General features: G+C 38.2%; 1 protein-coding gene across 5 annotated transcripts in view; it reads left to right on the top strand.

The window, feature by feature from the left end:
- CCDC38 (coiled-coil domain containing 38) overlaps window positions 1-17,941 on the top strand; it is a 199,503-nt gene extending 181,562 nt beyond the window's left edge. For 3 of the 5 annotated variants that reach the window (XM_055238760.1, XM_055238758.1, XM_055238759.2), the window contains 6 exons: window positions 3,422-3,491; window positions 5,183-5,334; window positions 6,623-6,758; window positions 12,519-12,724; window positions 15,410-15,503; window positions 17,797-17,941. In XM_055238760.1, coding sequence (XP_055094735.1) covers window positions 3,422-3,491; window positions 5,183-5,334; window positions 6,623-6,758; window positions 12,519-12,724; window positions 15,410-15,503; window positions 17,797-17,910 — 772 coding nt within the window. In that variant the 3' untranslated portion in view covers window positions 17,911-17,941. Of the gene's footprint in view, window positions 1-3,421; window positions 3,492-5,182; window positions 5,335-6,622; window positions 6,759-8,164; window positions 8,186-11,282; window positions 11,443-12,518; window positions 12,725-15,409; window positions 15,504-17,796 lie in introns of those variants that run through there. The other 2 variants (XM_063614274.1, XM_063614275.1) reach the window with 2 other exon arrangements.

Here is a 17,941-nt window from a genome sequence, read left to right as displayed (position 1 = left end):
AATTGTGTTAAGCCTTTTTATGGGTTGAATTATGTCCCCCACAAAGAAATGTAGAAGTCCTAACCCATGGTACTATGTACATGACCTTATCTGGAAAAAATATAAATTTTTTATTACACCTTTGCAGACGTAATCAAAGTAAGATGAAGTCATTAGGGTAGACCCTTAATTCAGTATGGCTGGTGTCCTTACAATAGAAGAGACACAGAGACACAGGGAGAATGCCATGTGATGACAGAGACAGAGATTGAAGTGATGTGGCTGCAAGCCAAGGACTGCTGGCAATAGGAGCAGCTTAGAGAAAGGCATTAATAGATTCTTCCCTGGAGCCCTCAGACAGAACATGGCCTGTTGACACCTTCATTTTTGACTTCTAGCCTCCAGAACTGTGAGAGAATAAGTTACTGTTGCTTTAAGCTGTTGTTTGTTACATCAGCCCTAGGAAACTAACACAAACCTGTATATCAATTTGGGGATAATTGATTTCTTTACTATGTTACATTTTCCAGTCCATAAACACAGTCTGCCTCTCCATTTGTTTAGATCTTCTTTGATTTCTTCAACCTTCTGTAGTTTTCAGCTTACAAATCCTATACATGTTCTGTTAGATTTATAGCAAAATATTTTTGTCTTTTCTTTTTGAACAATTGTAAATGGTATTGTACTTTGTATTTTGGTGTCCATGCAGTCATTGCTAATACAGAGAAATACAATTGATTGTATACCCTGACCGTACTGAACTCACTTATTAGTTCAAGAGTTTTGGTTTGTTTTTAAAGACTCCTTTGGATTTTCTATGTAGACCATTATGTCATTTGCACATAGGGACAGCTTTATTTCTTCCTTTCTGATTTTTATGCCTTTTATCTCTTTTTCTTGCTTTATTGCAATGGGTAGAACTTTCGATGTTGAATAAGAGTAGAGGGAGCAGATATCTTTGTCTTGTTCTCAGTCTTAAAAGGATTCAGTTTTTCACCATTAAGTATGTTAGCTGGAGGATTTTTGTAGATGTACATACTCTATCAAGTTAAGAAAGTTCTTCTTTGTTCCAGTTTTCCTGAAAGTTTTTATCAAAATGAGTGTTGAATCCTGCCAAATGCCTTTTCTGCATCTAGATGCACACAGTAACATGCAGACACCACATTCGCTACCTCAGAAAGCTCACCACTCTCCTAGTCTCATCCATTCATTCAACAAATATTTATTGAGTGCCCCAACAATAAATAAAAGACAATCTCTGCCCTCAAGGGGCTTACCATTTAGGGAGGAAGACAGACAAGTTGATTGCAATACAATGTGATAATGTTATTAGAAGGATAAGTGCAGAGTGCCACAGGCATGCAAAGGTAGGACTCTTAACCCAGAGGAGAGGTGAGGGCATGGGAGGGCAAGGGAAGGATCAGTGAATGTGCTTCAGAACAGGATGCCTCTAAGCTGAGTCTATAAGAGGAGGAGGAGTTAGTGAGGACAAGCTCTGGAAGAGGGAGTGCTTTCTGGTACAGAGATGACAGAGCTTGGCTCTGTTCAGAATGGCAGGTTTATCATTCAGGGTAAAAGGGGGAGAGGCTCAAGGAGTACATGGGCACTGCACCATGAGCAGGGAAGTGGTGATGCTATCTATCTAAGCAGTCTGTGCTTTGTCTCAAGGGCCCTGGGGAGACACTGAATGTTTTAAACAAGAGTGTGACAGAGACCCAATCCTATTTGCACTTTAGAAAGATGGATGTGGCAGTATTTTAGAGAATGAAATGGTGGAGGACAAAACTAGAGGTACAGTGGCCAGTTCAGGAGCTTATTGTCACAATTCAGGTGAGAGAGATTGGACTGCCTAAACTAGATAATGGCATCGGGAACAAAGAAGGAAAGGCTGTGAGAGACATCAGGGAAGTGGCACTGACAGGACTTTGAATGGCTTATGTAAAGATTGAGGGAAGTGTCAGGAAAAGAGAGTGGTTACAGATAACTCCCAGAGTTCTAGCATGGCAACTGGGTGCATGGGCTTGCCATCCAATAATATTGGGAACCCAGTAAGAGGAGCAGGCCTGCCTGAGGAAGAAGAGAAGGAGTGTGATTCTGGATGTTCATTTTAGTTCCCTATGGGACAGCCATGTGAGTACTGACGTCCAGTTGAAGGTTGGACATTGAAATCTAGAGCTCAAGAAAGAGACAGAGATGTGAGAGTCATTAGTGTATTAGCAGTGGTTGAATCCATGAGAGGGATGAGGTCTTCCCAAAAGAATGGGTAGAAGGAGAAGGGAAGAAGACTGAGGAGGAGCCCCAAAAGACCACAAGAGTATCAGAGAGGTGGGAAGAGAGTGATTAGAAAGTGATGTCACTCAACCCAAGAGCAGAGAAGGGTGGACTGTAATGTCAAATGCTTTCTCAGGGTATGTTTCCCTAAAATTCATCTATGTCCCTGGCCCTTTCTGTTTTCCCACACCTTCTCTCCAACTGCTCAATAGGCAGCTCCAGGTGTGTATTTTGTCCCCTCAAACTCAACATGAATAAAGCAAATATTAATCTTTTTCTTATCCCATCTGTAAGCCGTTTTCCTTCCTGTGAGTGCTACCTCCATTTTTCCAGGCTCCAGATCACAAAGGTTGGAGTCATCTTTGTCTCTTCTCTTATGGCCCCAAGAGCCCTTTCTATTTTTGGTTCCCATGATTTCATTCTTCCATATATCTCTAAATTCTCCTCCCTCCCCACACACTTACTCGTCGTTGCCATTGTCACTGCCCTCTATCTGAAAGTGTTAATGACCTAGATCACACCAACAGCCAACTTACTCTCTCCCTATCCCTGCTTCTTTAATATTGCAATCAGTTTCCACTGATCTTTCTTACAGGATTTTTCCAGAGCCACTTTCCAAGCCACATGATTATGCTTTAAGGAGGTATCTCATTGTCCATTGCCCCAACTAACATTTTGTCAGCCTGATTGGAAGACATTTTGAGAAGTAAAATCTGCTCTTAAAGAGAGAAGCATTGCCTTACTTGGGGACAGTCAGAAGGCTGTGATACAGCTTTCATTTTGAGCAGTAGAGCACATTTAGATTCTCAAGAAGAATGTATTAAAAGGACAAAAGGATGAGGCAATGTAGGCTATCAAGTGTTTCTTTAAAAATAAAGTTACCTTACTTTATAGATGCGCCTCAAATAATTGGTACCATATGGTATGGCCCTCCCATGTGGTCTCATTGTTTGTGTATGTCAGCTTTGTCTGGGACAGAATCCAATTTTCTTTTGTATATTCATGGAATCCATTGATTTCTGCAATCAGCGGTTCCCTAAAAGGCTAAACCTGCTATTGAAAATAATTATGTTACAGTTGGGTTCCAAGGACAATTTAGAAAGGAATGCAAACCTGTTGACAGAAAATGGCTCACAAATCAGACATTTTCTTTTTCTTTTTTCTTTTATAGCCTGGCTGAAAGTTTCGGTTCAGAAGACAGTTTGGATTTCCTTTTAGATGATGAAATGGACTTTGATTTGGTAACCAGATTATATTTGCTGGTTTAAATATTATGTTTGGTGAAAAATACTGACGATCATTTATTCTTTTGAAATTAAAATATTTTATTCAAAATATTGCACAAACCTTCCAGAAAGAAATATAATTTTGATACTATTCTCCAGTTGGATATATAATCTATCTTTGTCATAAGACATTTTATAACAAATGATTATGTAGAAGAAGGTAATGGTTATATATATATATATATATATGTGTATATATATATATATATAATCTACAATCTTCCTGTAAAAATAGCCACTTTCTGATTGCATTTTATTGGGACTTGAGATGTGTTGGGTAGCTGAACCGTAAAATAAATAGGCCTTCAACAAAACAACCCTTTATTGTTGCAAGATTGACTTTGAGCTAACCCCACCCTAAATGCAACCACAGAAACTCAAAAGGGACAACAAATACCATTCATTGTTGTATATTACACACCTCATCCAAGTCATCTTTTTAAAAAATTGTGACAAATAAACATATAAAAAAATTTACCATTTCAGCCATTTTAAGTGTACAGTACAGTATTGTCAACTATAAGCAACAGATCTCTAGAACTTTCTGATTTTGTAAAATAGGAACTCTATACTTATTAAACAACTCCTCTTTTCTCCCTCCCATAGCCCCTGGCAACTGCCATTCTACATTCTGTTTCTAAGAGTTTTACTATTTCAGATACCTCATGTAAGTGGAATCACTCAGTATTTGTCTTTTGGTGCCTGGCTTATTTCACTTAGCATACTGTATCCAAGGTTCATCCATGTTATAGCATATGACAGGATTTCTTTCCTTTTTTTTTTTTTCAAGATGGAGTTTCGCTCTTGTTGCCCAGGCTGAAGTGCAGTGGCATGATCTCGGTTCACTGAAACCTCCGCCTCCTGAGTTCAAGCAATTATCTGCCTCAGCCTCCTGAGTAGCTGGGATTACAGGCACCCGCCACCATGACTGGCTAGTTTTTGTATTTCTAGTACAGACGGGGTTTCACCATCTTGCTCAGGCTGGTCTTGAACTCCTGACCTCATGATCCACCCACCTCAGCCTCCCAAAGTGCTGGGATTACAGGCATGAGCCACCGCACCCAGCTGATTTCTTTCCTTTTGAAGCCTGAATAATATTCCATTGTATGTGTATACTACATTGACTTAATCCATTTATCCATTGATGGACATTCAGGTTGCTTCCATGTCTTGGCTATTGTGAATAATGAGGAACATGGGTGTGCAAATGCCCAAGTCATTTTTTGAAAAAATGTTTAAGGTAACACATACTTCATCTTAAAAATTTAGGAAATATAAAATAATTAAAATGTGGGGAGAAAATGACTTTCACTCAGCTTCCTGTCATCTTTCTTCTATTCCTTCTCCCTTTCCCTTTTTCCTGCACTTGCCTCCTCTTCTGCTCTGTCTCCTTTTCCTCACCCTCTTCTTCCTTTTTTCTTCCCCATCCCTTTTTTAATACCCTCATCTCCCCACACTTCAAATGTGCTCTTTCTGAGAGCCAGCTCTCACTTGGAAATAGGCGAGTTTCCCATACAGGTTCCTACCTGCGTCTCCCTCATCCTTAGAACCGTCTTCCTTTACCCCACTGTATTTTCTAGATAAGTCACATGTGCATAGGTAGCATATTTTTAAGTAAATTATATTCTTCATTATTGATTAATTAGGAGCCAGCACTTTATTTCAAGGAACCAGAGGAGTTACTTCAAGTCCTCAGAGAGCTGGAAGAGCAGAATCTTACTTTGTTTCAATATTCCCAAGATGTAGATGAAAATCTTGAAGAGGTAAACAAAAGAGAAAAAGTTATACAGGATAAAACGTAAGTCATTATAAACAAGTAGATTTATTCCATTAAGCAATTTCTAACCGGAGCCTGGGTCCAACTCACTCACATGTGGCTCTTCCTTGTGGTCTCTGTGAACGTAGGCTGGGGTTTTTAATAGTTTACGTTGTGGAGTGCAAAACGTAGATGTCATATTTACACAGAATAGACTGGCTTTAATTTTGTCCCTACTTCCTTTCACTTGTCAACATATTTTCCTAGCTAGTAATAATAAAAGATACTTTGAAAAATGACTAAAAAGAATTAAAATGGTACCTACTGCCTTTTGTCCAGTATAGTTTTTGCCCTATCACTTGGCTAGCTGTCATTTACTTTACCAAATCATGCTGTGGATGATAATGCTAACGAATGTATTTTCATTGGCCGTGACTCTCAGAAAAGTAATTTTTGTGATTAAATATTATATAATTTTATAAAGTTCCCGTCAATATCTCAGGGCAAATATAGAAAGGATTTCTGTCAGGAGAAAGCAGCTGGATTTGATCCCTCACAAAATTCCTTCCTCATCTAAAAATATATAGTATTACAAACTTGAAAAAGCGTTGAATTACAGAGAATAAATCTTTGTATCTACTCATTGCAAAAATGTGTAGAACCTTTTCTCAGAACAGTTTTCTGGGCCAGAAGATGGCAATCTTTTTAAACAATAGGTCAAACTACATTTAACTTCAAAACAAATTAATTTGTTCAGAAGAATCTAAAAATCATTATCTCACAGCTACCCATACCATTTCTGAGACTTTTTAATCCTTGTATCTTTTCCAATCTTCACAGTGTCTGATGGCCCTCCACTCACCTCCACAATAAGATTTACTGGGACAGGGTGGGTGCAGGTAGGCAGGAAAGGGGGATATATAGAATCTATCTCTAGAGGATCTTATCAGAATCTTTAGGTGAGGGAATTAGGAGTCTATATTTTCCCTCTTGGCTCCCCAGATATTCTGGTTATCAGCCACGTTTGAGAACACTGGGTTCCTGATGCCTCAGCTTTGCTGCTACTTGGGGGAACTCGAATGGAACCACCAAAGTAGGGGAGGGGAAGAAAATGCCTTCTGATGGAAGTTAAAAACAGCATTTGTGCATGTATTTTTCTCATTTTAACTTGAAAAGTTGCATGTACTTTGGCAAGGTCTTCAAATACAGACTTGTATTTGGCTCACTACATGGATTTTGACACATGATCTAGACTGTTAAAGCTCCTGACTGATGGTTATTTCACTAACCACACATTTCAGATGAGGGTTTCTTTCTTCTTTTGCAATAGAAATAGCAACATAAAGTTTCTTTTGGAGCAAGAAGAAATGCTTAAAGCTAACTGTGTGAGAGAAGAAGAAAAAGCAGCAGAATTGCAATTAAGGTCCAGGCTCTTTAGCTTTGGAGAATTTAATTCAGATGCTCAGGTAATCACTCTTTGCCTATGGTGATTTCATTTTGGCTCATGATTATACTTTTTATTCCCTGCGTCCTAAGTATGTGAATAGGAGAGTTAAAGCAAATCACAAGTCCTAGGTTGATGACAGAAGTGGAAAGCGAGCTTGGAATTTATTTTGCCAGTATGTAATAGCCAATTTACATAGGCAGAAAGCATTCAAATTGGCATTGGGGTTCTCTTAAAACGTTGCTCTATTGCAACGCATGATATTGACCATAGTTTCCCCTCGAAATACATTTCTTCAGAGCCTAGACATATGTAGTAGTTCACTGTGTGTTATCATTTTGGTGGTAACTCAAGGAGTAATTAACAGAGGAAGCCATGAATCAACACAATTAACAGTGACTCAACACTGACTAGAAAATTTTCCCAACACTGAGCCTGTACTAGATTTTTGCCTCTTCAGGCCTGTGTAGACTCATTATCAAAACAGCTGTGATATGTGCTAGTACACTTACTTATTGAGAAGTTCATCTCTCAGCTAGATGCAAACCCCCTCGAGTGCAGGGATTAACTTACTATTCTTCATTCAGTTGAGGGTCCCTTTAAAGTTGGTGCTCAATAAATGTTTGTTGAATGAATGATGAGGTTAGCTTTTAGACCCACAACCAGCTCCATCTAACATTGATTACCTTGTAAAAACCTCAAATGAAATAAAAATTCAAAGCTAATATATGAGGCTAACATTGTTTCCGGACCAAACTAAGGGTTGGGCTGCTATTTCTTGTGGCCCAATAACGAGATGCAGATGAACTGGGGAGGAAGACAGTTTTTATTTCTGTAACTGGTTATAGGGAGAAGGCCTGGAAATTATTGCCAGACCAACTCAAAATTACAAAGTTTTCCAGAGCTTATATACCTTCTAAGCTATATGTCTATGTGTAAGTGTGCACTCATCTAAAGACATGAGTGATTAACTTCTTTTGATCTATAACTAAGTTCTGAGTCCTGAAGACCTTCCTCTGGAGCCTCAGTAAATTTACTTAATCTAAATGGGTCCAGATGTTGGGGTGATTACCCTTGTCTTGTCTCCTGCTAAATCAGGGAGGTTTGGGTAGTTCCTTCAGATCCCCAATAAACTTGTCTGTGGAGGCCTGGAGAGTTTCTTCATCCCCAGTAAAACTTGTTTAATCTTAAATGGGTCCTGTTAAGAATTCCTTCATTATTTTGTCATTCTTTAAGACCCTGGAAAGGTCTAGGCAAAACTCTTGGTGGGTTTTTGTTACATTCCAGCCTTGTATAAGGGCACTGGCTTTTAATATTTAACTTAACCACTCAGTCAGTACTGAAAACAGTTGTTAAGGAGGCCTGCGTTAGTGAGACCTGGGCTGCCACAACATCACATTTATGGATATGAACTTGATTTTCAAACAGAAGTAGAACTGGGAGAACTGCATCAGAAGAAGACTGTCCTCCCCTACCCACAGGTGAACAGGGTTACAAAAAGCACAAGCTGGTTATGGCTCCTCCACACACACACACATTTCCTAGGGAGTTATAGTGCCCTGAGTTAGTAAGGGATGGGGTTGTGCATTGCCGGGGCCAAGAGGTGTGATGATAGCCACCTTTCAATTCAGTGCTGTTTTTTTCTAACCATTTTTTTAAAACTGTGGTACAATATACATAACCAAATTTACCTCTTAGCTATTTTAAGCACGTGATTCAATGGCATTAAGTACATTCTCAATGTTGTGGAACCATCACCACTATTTCCACAACTTTTTCATCATCTTTTCAACATAAAAATGTAACATCTTAACCATTTTTAAATGTACAGGTCAGTAGTGTTAAGTACATTCACGTTGTTTTGCAATCTCCAGAACTCTTCATCTTGCAAAGCTGAAATTCTATACCCATTAAACAATAACTTTCCATTCCTCCCTCTCCTAGCCCTTGTCAACCACCATTTTACTTTCTGTCTCTCAGAATTTGACTATTCTAGGTACGTCACAAAAGAAGAATCATACAATATTGGTCCTTTTGTGTCTGGCTTATTTCATTTAGCATGATGTTTTCAAAGTTTATCCATGTTGCAGCATGTATCAGGACTGCATTATTTTTACAGCTAGATAATATTCCATTGTACGTTTATACTATTTATTGTTTATCCATTCATCTGTTGATGGACACTTGAGTGGTTTCCACACTTCAACTGTTTTAAATAATTCTGAAACCAATTGACATGCAAAATGTCCGATAAATATCTGTGATATCTCCCCTCCTCCCTGCCCCATCCCAACCAAGCCCTTTTCATCCAAATTTGGGGCAACTATTAAAAAATAAGTGGCATTTTTGATACTCTTTTAACATTGAGGCAACCAGATACCTAAAGAAAGAAAGTAGAATTGACGTAAAATTCCTTTTTAAATGGCTATCCATGAAATTGTGATCACAAGTGTAAATTTGGTATTCATGTATTGCACTCTGGGGAAATGGGAATAATAATCCATAGTGTCTTCTAGAGATGTGAAATGTGGGGTGGGAAGGGGAGGTGAAGCAGGAAAATTGGGAGGGAAGCATATTCTTAGGATTTTTTCCTTCTCTACCTCCATTTTCTCAGCTCTCAGAATATACAAAATATAACCCTTTGAGTAAATTTAGCTGCAGCTCATTTTTTAAGTTTCTTTTCCAACATTATTGAGGTATAATTGACATATTTGATTGTGATATTCATAAATTATGTTACTCTGGAGCTATCAGTATGAAATGAATTTTATTCTTTTAAAACTTCCACACTCTTAATGATACTCAATCCCCTAAAAATTTTGCCCTTGATCCAATATTTTACTTTTAAAATAAAATTTTAAGTTCAACTATAATGTAATGTTGAGAAGTGCACAAATCACAAGTGTACCTCTCAAGAAATTTCCTCAAACACACCCATGTGCTACCCCCCAGATCAGGGAATACACCATTATCAGCCCCTGCAAACCTCCCTCACACCTGCTTCCAGTCTTTACCAGCCCTCTTTCCCACTATTCTGACGTCTCATACCATCAATCAGCTTTCCTGTTTTTGAACTCTGTTGGAATGGAATCACGTAACATGTCTGGCTTCTTTCTCTCAACACTGTGTTTGTGAGATTCATCCATGTTGTTTAGTGTAGCAGTTGTTATTTCTTCATTGAATATGAAATGGAACATAAACTGCTCCATTGTTCAATTTGAGGAATGTGTTTATCTCTGGTTTTATTGTTTTCTTTGCACAAGGAGCTGATCAGTTGCAATTGAGAGAACTGTGTACAGTCAATACACAGCAGAATGTCACATGGATTAGAATGACAGAACCCTTGAGTTTGAAAAGACTTTCAATGACATCTAGATATCCACCCCCACCCCCCACCTTTCCCCTCTCCAGTTTTGATACAATGATTCCTCCTAAAACACTGCTCTGGTCATATCACTTCCCATTCACTGTTGAAAGGCACTTGAAGTTCTCTATCAGTCTTCCATAATTCCTGTCCCATTCACCTGGGCAGACTCCCTTGGCAGCTCCTCCTCCAAGGTACTGTGGGCTGGGCCTGCCATCTGGGGGCAGTTCCAGGGATGGGGCTGAAACTTCCCTTCCCTGTCATCAATTGGCCTGTGCCTTGTGCTCCCTTTTGACTTTTTGCTTTGTCAGGCCAGGCTCTCAATCCCTTTTTTGTTCATATGTGAATTACCTTCATTCATCTCATTCTCCTCTCCTATCTCTTGTTCTTACCTTGTTATATTAAGAAAATATCTCTTCTCGCCATTTTCTCTCCTCTTAGAAGAGGGAATTTAAGAAAAAAAAGGGGAGGGGGTGGTGGTGTAGAAAAGACATCGTAAAAAGCCACTGTCCTGCTCATCCATCTCTAAAGCCATCTAAGTGTTCAAGAGGTCTCCTTCAGAAATTTCCATCAACTAGCAACCACTCTCATCTTGAAGTTGTTTTTCCTCAAAACCAGTGGTGAATATATTTTTAAAGTATTTTTCTCTGCTTTATTTAGTGACTCACATTACAGCAATGTTGTTTTCATATGCAATTTGCAATATTTCAATCCGATGGGTTAATTTTCTTTTATATTTTTCTGTGTCTCCAAGGTTTAGAAAAAGAACGTACTATTACATAAATAGGAAACACAGTAGGTGCTATTTTAGAGAGAGGGGAAAAGGGAAATTTTTGGCCAATATAGGACTTTTGCTGTTTTCTTTTATATTATTATGTATCTCCAAGTTTTCTAAAAGGATCATGTCATTCATGTAAATAGGAAATATAATAAGTGTTACCTTATGAATGTAAAAAGGAGCTTTATGCTAAACAGGACCATCAGAAAGCTTTTTAAGCTAGGAGGTGGAAAAGCTGTTGGAAGTACATTCTTGGTATCAGCTTGGCTTGTAATTGTGTTGGTGGCTCTGTAAGGTGTTTGTGGTTCCAGGAGGGGCTTCCCATGGCTCCAGGAGCCATATCTGTCTTGAGTGTTATTTGTCGCTGGCTTTATGGTGATTCTCATCTTCTTGAGTGGAAGCAGGAAATGGGGCAGAATGCTACCTGAAGAGTGATTCACATTGCCCAGCAGTTTGTTGAGCTCCTCTTCATTGCAAACACCGGGTTCACAATGGAGACAGAGGATGACAATTTTCTTACGGTCCCGAGACAAGTCACCTACCACCTCAAGAATCTCCACCAACAGTTAAAATGGCACAGTGTCGAGGTACAGGGATCAGCAAGGTTTGGCCTAAGCTTTTGTTCAGACTAGAACATTGCAATGGCTTCCCAACGAAAACAGTGAAAATGATACTTCTAAAAAGGCTTTGGTAGGCCCGCCTGGGTACGTGTTTGCTTGCAACTTTTTTTTCTGAGAATGCATTCAGTCATTTATTCAGCAAACATTTATTCAGTACATAGTTATGTGCAAAGCACTGTTTTAGTTGTAAGTTTAAGCATAAGATGTAGCTCCTGTTCTCCCGGTCTATAAGGATAAGGCAGAGAACTATCATATAGGATGATTATAGTTTCGCAATTATAACAGAGTAGTACGTGCAAAAAAGGAGGGGGGCTGGGTTACATATTTTGCCAAAAGGAAATGCATCTGAGTGGCAAAAAAACGATTTAAAATGTTTGTTGCCTCTATTTGAATTCTTAGGGAGTCAGATATACAAAAACATTCAAGCAAAAAATATTCTGCCCATTATAATTACTTTTTATATCTAGAGTTCAATATATTTTAAGAAAATAATCCAAGGTGTTCTATAGTAATGCTCTGACTATAAATTGATATAGGTTAAATATCACTGCTGCATTTTCTCAATGATCTGTTTTATTAAAACTTCTCCTTTAAAAAAGTAAACATTAGGCCAGGCACAGTGACTCATGCCTGTAATCCCAGCACTTTGGGAGGCCAAGGCAGCCCGATCATCTGAGGTCAGGAGTTTGAGACCAGCCTGGCCAACATGGTGAAGCCCCATCTCCACTAAAAATAAAAAATTAGCTGGGCGTGGTAGCACACGCCTGTAATCCCAGCTACTTGGGTGGCTGAGGCACAAGAATCGCTTGAACCTGGGAGGCAGAGGTTGCAGTGAGATGAGATTGCACCACTGCACTCCAGCCTGGGTGACAGAGTGAGACTCTGTCTCAAAAATATAATAAAAATAAAAATGTAAACATTTAATAGCATATACATGGGATTTTACTGTAATATAGTAAAATGGTATATTTATTGAATGTGCAATGTGATGTTAATGTTTTCTGCTCTTCTCAATCTCAGGAAATACTGATAGACTCACTTAGTAAAAAGATTACTCAAGTATACAAAGTCTGCATTGGAGATGCTGAGGATGACAGCCTCAACCCAATTCAAAAGCTGGTAAAAGTAGAGTCTCGCCTGGTAGAACTGTGTGACCTCATCGAATCCATTCCCAAAGAAAATGTGGAGGCAATTGAGAGGATGAAACAGAAAGAACGACGGCAAAAGTACAGTCAATAAGGATAAGAATGACTTAATGAGTAGCTGGTTTTGCTCAGATTCCACAAACACATTAGCAAGTCTCTTGTGTAATGTCATATTATAGGGACACAGTGAGGAGGAATGAAATCCAGCCCTGCTCTCCTCATATAGCTATTATTTAGCATGGGAGATCATTCATCAAATATTCTTAGGAAATAAATGTGTCATTACCAATGGTAATGAGCACTGCGAAGGAAGGAACTGGGTGAAGAGTTCACCAGGGGCAACTGACCTAGTTTGGGATGGACAAACTAGCCTGAAAAAGCAAATCTTTGGTAATTATATGAAATTTACGAATAAGTAATTACATGAAAATTTTTGAATAGCTATCATGGGGAAGGAGAATTGCACTGGTGGTGAAGGACACAAGACATAGAATTAGGAGCCCGTCATGGGAAAACTGCAAGCAGACTCAATCTACCTGTAGTTCTCCCATGAAGGGCTCCTAATTCCTAATGAAGGAATTGTTTGAAAGTCTGAGCTACACACACAGTGAGGGTTTTCCGCAGTGTATAACTGCCAACACTTACACAGCATTCACTCATTTATTCCTCAACATTCACTCATTTATTCCTCAAGACAACTTCATGAGGATTATCATCCCTGGGGCCCCACACCATTCCCCACATGCTTGCATAGCTTGGTGCCCTTCAAAGGAGATCTGTGCATTGAGGGTGGTATGGCCTGACCGGGGCCTTTCAGAATGCATTCATTTACAAATTTCCATACCAAGTTAAATAAGAACTTTTAGGTACAAACAGTTGTCCCTTGGTATCTGTAGGGGATTGGTTCCAGGACCTCCCAAGGATACCAAAATCTGCAGATGCTCATGTCTCATATAAGATGGCATATTTGCATATAACCTACATACATCCTCCTGTATACTTTAAATCATTTCTCAACTACTTATACCTAATACAGTGTAAACGCTAGAGTTGTCATACTGTATTTCTTAAAATTTGTATTATTTTTATTGTTGGGGTTTTTCTCCAAATATTTTCAATCTGCAGTTGGTTGAATGCCCAGATGAGGAACTGTGAATATGGAGGGCCTACTGCCCTAGTTTGAAGCAATGATTACTGTAAATATGACCCCTAGCCTACTGTGGCATGTAGGGAATGTTTACAAATGGGATAATGTTCATGTAATAGCAAAAAACATGTTGAGAGGCAGACTAGTACTCTGGCTATCAGCTTGGGGATTAGACCATGCTGAATGAGTTCAGTTCAACTATTTATGACTTTGTGACCTTAGGCAACATAAGCACTCTAGTCGGTTTCTTTATCCGTAAAATGGGAGTAATACTGACACTTACAGGTTGTTGTGAGGATTAAATTAGATGATCCAAGTAAATTACAAGAGCATGCTTGGCACATAGTAAGCACTCAAATATTAGCCACTAGTATTAGATATTTTGTTATTGCCTACTACTTTACGGATGTATGGTGGATATGCTTACCCATAGTAAAAATGATGTCCAGACTATATTACAGTGATCTTGATGGGATCTTATTGAACATAAAGCAAGCTTTAAAAAAAATTATAAATGAAAAGTTACTCCTTCCCTAAGATGACCTCATGACTACACTAACAGCACTTGCGTCTTTTTTACAGTAGCAAATATATTTGCATCAAAGTGTAATTACAACTCATTTTTAGCAGTGATACATGAATGTAATTCCAATTACTGACATTCTTCTTAAAAAGAATTATAGCTGATTTTCCCCATGGCTTGGGGCACCTAACATGGCACCTAATTTTGCAATAAAAATGCTAAGTACATGTTATTTCCATTCCCTAGTATATAACCTTACACTTAGAATATCATTAAATAGGTCCATAAAATAGCTATCACGTATTTAGTGCCTATTGCTCACCACCTTGTACTTGATAAGCTGCACAGATTACTTAATTTTTCCCTCAAAACAACCCTAAAGAGAGTATGACAAATAGCATTTCTTGCTCACAATTTGAGGATATTATTCAAAAAGATTAACTGGAAGGTACACTTTTGTGGCAGCTCATTAAGCTATGCATTCATTTGTGTACTTTTCTGTATGTATGTGACACTTCAATTAAAAGTTTTAAAAAGAGGGACAAGTAGCTAAAAGTTCATTCAAGTAGCTATTATACAAACTATCTGTAAAGTGCTGAAATGTTTAGGAGGCCAAGGCAGGCAGATCACAAGGTCAGGAGTTCGAGACCAGCCTGGGCAACATGGTGAAACCCCGTCTCTACTAAAAATACAAAAATTAGCCGGGTGTGGTGGCATGCACCTGTAATCCCAGCTACTTGGGAGGCTGAGGCAGGAGAATTGCTTGAACCCAGGAGGTAGAAGTTGCAGTGAGCCAAGATCATGCCACTGCACTCCTGAGACTCTGTCTCTGGAAAAAAAAAAAAAAATAGACCAAGATATGGGTATATTTTATATTTTCCAAAATGATGAAATTTCTTCCCATTTCAAAATAGTATTTGTTGTCGAGATTTACCTGAATATTGGAAAGCCATTGTTATGAGTAAAGATGAAGTGTCATTTTCATTTAACTTTAAAGGAGGTCTTCTATTCATATGGTTCATTATCAAATAGTAATGTACTTTTCTTACTTAATGTGATTTACAGTTACAAGAATGTTTCTCCCTTCTTGTGACAGGTTTCGTGATGAGAAAATGAAGGAAAAACAAAGACACCAAGAGGAAAGGCTAAAAGCTGCTCTGGAAAAAGCAGTAGCACAACCAAGGAAAAAGGTTTGTTTTGCTATTAATAGATCCAGCCATATCAATATGTGAGTGCCTCTGTGGTACAAAAACAAAATACTTTATTTGTCTAACTTATCCAGGTTGAACTTCAGAAAGATAATCTTTCTTGCTTACAGCTTCAATTGGTCTCTCTGGTTCCTTGTTACTTTTAGAATAATTCAAATTAGTGGCTCTCCAGTTCTCAATTAGATACACTTTTCAGTAAAAGAAGCCTCTTCTCTCCTCTTTTTAGCCCTAGGTTCATTAAAATCAGATAATTTTTTTTCTTTTTAGTTTTTTGGAATAGATTATAAAAACATATGGTTCAAAGTTCAAAAGATACGAGAGTATTCAGTATAAAGTCAGTCTTCCTCAGTTCCCCTTCCTGGAGTCAACCACTGTTAACAGGTTCATTTGCATCCTTCTGGAAATATACACACACAAATACGTATTTATGTACATATTCTTTTCCTTACTAATGATAGCTAGGCACTTGGCTTCTTCCACTCAGTAACGTTTTGGAGATGTGAACCCAGAGAATCGCAAGTAACTGTGGGGACTGTGTACAATCCCCACATTGTAAAGACAATGAGATTGACAGTTGGAGTTAAAATGATTTGCCCAGAGCAACTTTGACTTAGTAGCACAATCAGGACCAGAAGCCAAAGTTCTTTATTTTGCAAGACTACCTGTCCAATCAGAAGTTTGGGATTAGGTAGTCAGGTACATGTGGTCCATCAGTTCTACACAGGGTAAGGAGTTTGTATCTATATGCCACTCTCCCTCCTCTGGGATAGCGTCTGAAATATATTCCAGAAAGACAATTTCATGGTTGTCTGCAAAGCTACTGCGGATGCTGATTCTTACCACAGTGATAGCTAACACAGAACGAATGCTTACTGTGTGCCTTACAACTAACCACAAGAGGTAAGAACTTGAAAACAATTCTGAAGTATGGGAATTGTTAATATGTGTCATGCCAAAAAAATGATTACTTCAAAATATTTTATTGAAATAAATACTTCATCTTAAAAAGGGTATTTATCTAGTTCAGTTCTTTCCATGAAGACTTTCCTCACCTGTCCTCTCCTCCCAAGAATTAACCATTCATCACTCTTCCACATGGACTACTTAGTAAACCCACCAAATTGAAATTATTATTTTTCAATATATTCAACTTTCCTTCTAGACCATGAGTTTGTATTCCTAATACCTGGCACATCATGGATACTTGATGTGTAGTGGATTAACAGACTAAAAATGAGTATAAAAACTAAAACTGGAAAAAATTGGGGGAAAAAATGGTTATCTGATAAATCAACAACATACAAAGACCTCTGATAGAAGCTGACCCAGTTAGGACACTTCATCATTGCTAATTTTCTCAGACAGTATTAATAACAAATGTTACCAAAGATCTCTGACAGTTAAAAATTCCAATATTACAGAAGGAATTCAGACATTCTAGTCCCCCAAGGACATTTTTGTTGTTACAGTGATGGGGTAAAGTGCTAGTTATTTAGGTTCTCTGGGGCCGGCAATGCAGGGGACAATCTCACATAAGAATTGTCCTACAATGTCAATAGTGCCTTTTGAACACAGTGGCAATGTCCCATCAAATCTCATAGAATTATGGTAGTTTCCCCACTTACACATTTAATTTATACAAATTCAGCTATAAAAGCAAAACAAAATAAAAAGCGGAGGAGGGAATCCCAAAAGTAAAGAGAAAAATAAGTAGTAATATACTTGAGTATATATGACCCAGAGAGAATGAATAGGTATGAACTAGGGGTTTCCCAAAGCCTCTTCTGTTGGGAACACCTACAGAAGCCAACCAGTGTTCAAGATGGTACGTGGTTTTCTGGACTTTTTATTTAACAAGATTTCTAAATGCTAGTCAGGTGCTCAACAGGAGAAAGCCATCTCTTCCAACCATGGAGGAAAAACTGGCTATGGCACTTACTGAGAAATAAAATGGTGGCCTTCAACATGGTGCTTTTCTAGGCTGACCACATTTGAACCGTATACTATTTGATGACTTTACCTAAGTTTTCCCACTTTCCAATAAAACCTAACTGCTGTGCCTTCTGCATACTTCTCAGTGTCCAGTTTGCTACTCAACTTTGCCTAGCATGTTAGACATCCGTTAGGTTATAAGTCCCTTTTAACTGTGATTAGTTAATATTACAAACCACATTATTCCTTGTAAAAATCAAGTTAATATTGGTATTTCACAAATTTCAATAGAAAATGGCTATGCTCAAAAAATATTAAGTATTTTGTTTTTCTTTTGTTTCAGTTGGGAAGACGACTTGTCTTTCATTCAAAACTTCCATCTGGTAACAAACAGCAGCTACCTTTAGTCAATGAAACAAAAACAAAATCACAAGAGGAAGAATATTTTTTTACTTGAATAAAAGCAGTAAGACATTTTATTACCAGAA

Source organism: Symphalangus syndactylus, chromosome 13 (genome assembly GCF_028878055.3).
Source record: "Symphalangus syndactylus isolate Jambi chromosome 13, NHGRI_mSymSyn1-v2.1_pri, whole genome shotgun sequence".
In the NCBI taxonomy this organism is placed as follows: domain Eukaryota; kingdom Metazoa; phylum Chordata; class Mammalia; order Primates; family Hylobatidae; genus Symphalangus; species Symphalangus syndactylus.
The sequence above is the reverse complement of the archived record's forward strand: the minus strand, read 5'-3'. Positions and strand labels throughout refer to the sequence as shown.